The sequence below is a fragment of the Camelina sativa genome, chromosome 7, assembly GCF_000633955.1.
Source record: "Camelina sativa cultivar DH55 chromosome 7, Cs, whole genome shotgun sequence".
NCBI lineage: Eukaryota > Viridiplantae > Streptophyta > Magnoliopsida > Brassicales > Brassicaceae > Camelina > Camelina sativa.
In genome coordinates, this window is record NC_025691.1 from 6,945,668 (window position 1) to 6,950,367 (window position 4,700).

The window sequence follows — 4,700 nt, forward strand, 5'->3', positions numbered from 1 at the left end:
AAAAAACAAAATTCGAGTAGAGTTCCAGACATTATTGGTGTTTGCAAGATCTACAGCATCATATGCCATTATTTTGATAATATTCTTATCATCATTATCATATTGACATTAACTTGACTCCATTATCGTCTCGTAATCAAGAATAAGTTAAAAGAAAAGCTTCAGATCTTTGACTAGATGATATGAATCATGAATCCATTTTTAAAATGATTAAGATATCAAATACAAGTTAGGAGTATTATTTATTTATAATAAATAAAAAAAAACATTAGATTGGAGAGACTGAGTTTGTTAAATTGTTTCAATGCTTTTCGAAGAGACCTTGAAAATGACTTTTCAGTGTAAAATCCTAACAAAAACACTGTACTTCATGATACACTAATTAATCTTCATGATATTATATTTCTATATTTTAAATAAAAAACATCAATAATTCTTAGCATAATCTAAAATACTTGCATCAATGATACATATACACACATGTCTATGATTGTGTGTATATATGTAGCATATGCAAGTCATATCATTGAAAATAGAGCATATAAACCCTAATTTTTAAACAAAATCTCTTCTTACAATGTACTTGTATGGAAACCCTTAATAATATCAAACTGATCTAATTACAAGGAAAAAAAAAAGAAAAAAAAGAAGAAGAAGAAGATCTAATTAAGAATCTCCATGTTTGTGCCAACAAACAAGCATAGCCACACACCTTCTCATGATGTAAAACCTCGCCTTCTGTTCTTTAGCCAAGCTGCTATATTTCTGAGTGATGGAAGAGGATGATGAAGAAGAAGATCTTCTCTCTTTTCTTGAGAAGCTTCTGGAGATTGAAGAGGAAGAAGAAGAGGAAGAGGAGGAAGAAGGGATAGAGCATTTAGTAGATGAACTCCTTACGAATATTGGAGACTTTGTGGAGGAAGCACTTGTTGAGAAGCTTCTAGAAAACTTTGACTTAGAGGAAGAAGAAGAAGAAGCTGTTGTCTCTTTCTTCGACAGCTTCCACTTCTCCTCCATCAATAAATGTATGCTTCTGCAGAGAGATTCGGATTCAGATTCAGATGAATGGAGTCTTTAAGTGTATTTCTTTTGTATTTGATTGTAAGTTTGTGGTGACTGAACTCGAAGAAGAGAATGATTCAGAGAGAGAGAGAGAAGCAGAGGAAGTGAGAGTGTCTCTTTGCTTATTATATATGGTGCTTCTTTAGTAATACTTCTAAATAAATCAATTGAGATAACAACGATGGCAAAAATAATCACTGGAAAAATAATTTTTTTGTTATTATAGTTTAATATTTTAATTAGCTCGTCATGAGGTATGAACATTTTTCCATCGAGTTAGGAACTATTTAGTGTCCCACTTGTATTTAAATTATCTAGATTTCTTATGTCTTATAGAACTATTTTGGTCCAACTATGATTAAAGACTCTGCCCAAAAAAAAAAACTATGATTAAAGATCAGTATAATTAGTCTGATTAGCTTNCGCCTTCTGTTCTTTAGCCAAGCTGCTATATTTCTGAGTGATGGAAGAGGATGATGAAGAAGAAGATCTTCTCTCTTTTCTTGAGAAGCTTCTGGAGATTGAAGAGGAAGAAGAAGAGGAAGAGGAGGAAGAAGGGATAGAGCATTTAGTAGATGAACTCCTTACGAATATTGGAGACTTTGTGGAGGAAGCACTTGTTGAGAAGCTTCTAGAAAACTTTGACTTAGAGGAAGAAGAAGAAGAAGCTGTTGTCTCTTTCTTCGACAGCTTCCACTTCTCCTCCATCAATAAATGTATGCTTCTGCAGAGAGATTCGGATTCAGATTCAGATGAATGGAGTCTTTAAGTGTATTTCTTTTGTATTTGATTGTAAGTTTGTGGTGACTGAACTCGAAGAAGAGAATGATTCAGAGAGAGAGAGAGAAGCAGAGGAAGTGAGAGTGTCTCTTTGCTTATTATATATGGTGCTTCTTTAGTAATACTTCTAAATAAATCAATTGAGATAACAACGATGGCAAAAATAATCACTGGAAAAATAATTTTTTTGTTATTATAGTTTAATATTTTAATTAGCTCGTCATGAGGTATGAACATTTTTCCATCGAGTTAGGAACTATTTAGTGTCCCACTTGTATTTAAATTATCTAGATTTCTTATGTCTTATAGAACTATTTTGGTCCAACTATGATTAAAGACTCTGCCCAAAAAAAAAAACTATGATTAAAGATCAGTATAATTAGTCTGATTAGCTTGTAAATTAATACCTCGTTACTATATATATATATTGAAACGTTGAACAAATTAAGTGGTTTCCGAAAAGTAAAATTTGTGGTTTTCAAAAAGTTCTTTATCCTAGAAAATTAAATCTCAAAAGGTGGTGTACTTAACATCTTTTTACACTATTTACGGTAACATCTATGATAATTCGTCACCTTTAATTTTTTTATTTTTTTTGTCAGCATCTTCTCTAGTTTAAGTAGTAAGGATATGTGTTTTGATAAAAAAATTATGATTAACAGTATCAATGAAAAAATTGTGAATACCTTACCATTTCCTTTTTATATGCGGCAAATGGCAATTAGTTTTTTTGGGGGTATACAGAATCCACAAGGTTTGGGGATGTGGGCTTTCTTACTTAGCGTTGACGATATAGTTAATGCTTTGATTAATGGAATTTGTATTAGCTAGATAGATTCCGACGTATGTATCTTTAAAGTGAATTATTTCATATCTAACGTGGCAAATTTGGATTGGTTGGATCTTCTAGAACTCAAGGTCTTATTCTTACTACCACCACAAGATCTACACATTGTCGAAATCCTCTTCTTGAGATCTGCCATTAATGTTGGAGGAACCAATGTCGTACGTTTATATGCATGTATAATGTATTACATAAATATTATTAGTAAGACATACATCTATCTCTATATAGTATAGATATATGCACAATTATAATCTTCATTTAAAGTCGTCACATGAGAGAGAGATCCCAACATGGAGCACGAGAAAATTTATCGGTATTGCTTTTCATATCAGTGTGTATATGTACGCATATGTTTCTTCTTATTAATTTATATGATTGAAATAATATGTATCTCCTATATATTATTGCCATAGTGGGACAGGAATCACAAGAAATAATGTGGAGGAGGAATATAATAGTTAAAAATATAATGGTCTAGGTCTAGCTAGTAGACTTAAAAGGGACTATTATGGATTTTACCACTTTTCATTCCAATTATTTTGATTCTGCCATTTTCTTCAAATATTTTAGATTTATCACTTTTAATCACTTCAAAATCTACACATTTATGATTTCGTTTTTGCTAGAAAACATTCTTCATAACAAATACTAAATCCTACAAAAAAAAAGAACCAAAAAAACTCAAACATAATATGTAAAATTGTGTTTAAAATCTTGAAAATGGCAAATTCATAAGATTTTAGCTAAAATAGCAAAATCTACAAATGCCACTAAGAAAAGTCGCTTTTTCATAGTTAACTCCAGACTTCAAACTGTTGACAAGAAGAAAGAAAGTAGTAGAGTTAAAATTTCTTGAAATGAATCATACAAACGAGTATAGAAGATCCAATGGAGAAAATATTCCGGTGGGCAAGTTGGAATGATCGTGTCTTTTAGTAAAATACTCTCTTCATTTCAAAAGAAAAAGACTTATGTTTTAGGATTTTCACAAATTTTAAAAAATGATTTGCAAAATCAAATATAACTCCATTTTTAATTTAATACAAAATATGTATAAAATATACAAAAAATATTTTTTTATATATAGAAAATTGAAAATATTTATTTTTTTGAGGAGTTGTAGAATTTGTTAGCTATCCTTCTCTCGACTTTATTATCCTGATTAACTCTTGAATCTGTAATTTAGTATACAATTATCTGGAGTTTTAATTTGTCAACATATCATCCATATACTTGTGTCTTAAGATTAGAAAAAACAACTTGAAAAAAAAAAAATCAGTTTCAGAAGAAATATATATATTCAACTAATTTTTTTTATAAAAATGTTGTGAATGGCTGAAAAAATCTAGCAGCAAAACAATAATATTTCATAATTTATACAAGAGTTCTCAGCCGTCAAAGAACAAAAAATATGAGAAAAAACAAGTAAACTTATATCTGTCTTTTTCATCGCAACAATATTGCGTCGGCGGTGAGAGTCAAGTTTGAGGCAGAGTATAAAGACTCATCAAACAAAGGTGATAATGAACATTAGAACTCGTTGCGGCGTTGTTATGAATTCTAACAACATGAAGTTTTCGTGAATTCTAAATAAGTTCCTTATCATGGGTTTTCCAGTTGTTTTTGTCGGTACTAACAAAAATTTGATTTTGTTGAATTTTAGACTGATATTACCAAATCAAAAAATTCATCGCATTTTCATTGGTGAATGTTTTGGATTCCTTCAAAAAACTAAATCACCAATATTGGTTAGATTCCTATCAGATTTTTTTTGAGGAGTTGTAGAACTTATTATTATCCCTTTCTCGAGTTGAGGGATATAATCTGATATTGTAATTTGCCAATATATAACATATGGTTTTGTGTCTTAAAATTGAAAAAAGCAATTTGGAAAAAAAAATCAATTTCCAAAGAAATAGATAACATATACAACTAGTTTTTTTTTTTTTTTTTTTTTTTTTTTTTTTTTTTTTTTTTTTTTTTTTTTTTTTTTTTTTTTTTTTTTTTTTTT

The 4,700-nt window shown here is 29.6% G+C and overlaps 2 protein-coding genes across 2 annotated transcripts; one reads left to right on the plus strand and one right to left on the minus strand.

Annotated features, from left to right (window-relative positions):
- LOC104700598 (uncharacterized protein DDB_G0271670-like) lies at positions 383-1,206 on the minus strand. The gene has a single exon (XM_010416137.2). The coding sequence runs from the start codon at positions 1,015-1,017 to the stop codon at positions 667-669; it is 351 nt and encodes a 116-aa protein (XP_010414439.1). The 5' UTR covers positions 1,018-1,206; the 3' UTR covers positions 383-666.
- LOC104700597 lies at positions 1,492-1,967 on the plus strand. Its single transcript, XM_010416135.2, has one exon. It carries the CDS (start codon positions 1,526-1,528, stop codon positions 1,829-1,831), a length of 306 nt encoding a protein of 101 aa, XP_010414437.1. The 5' UTR covers positions 1,492-1,525; the 3' UTR covers positions 1,832-1,967.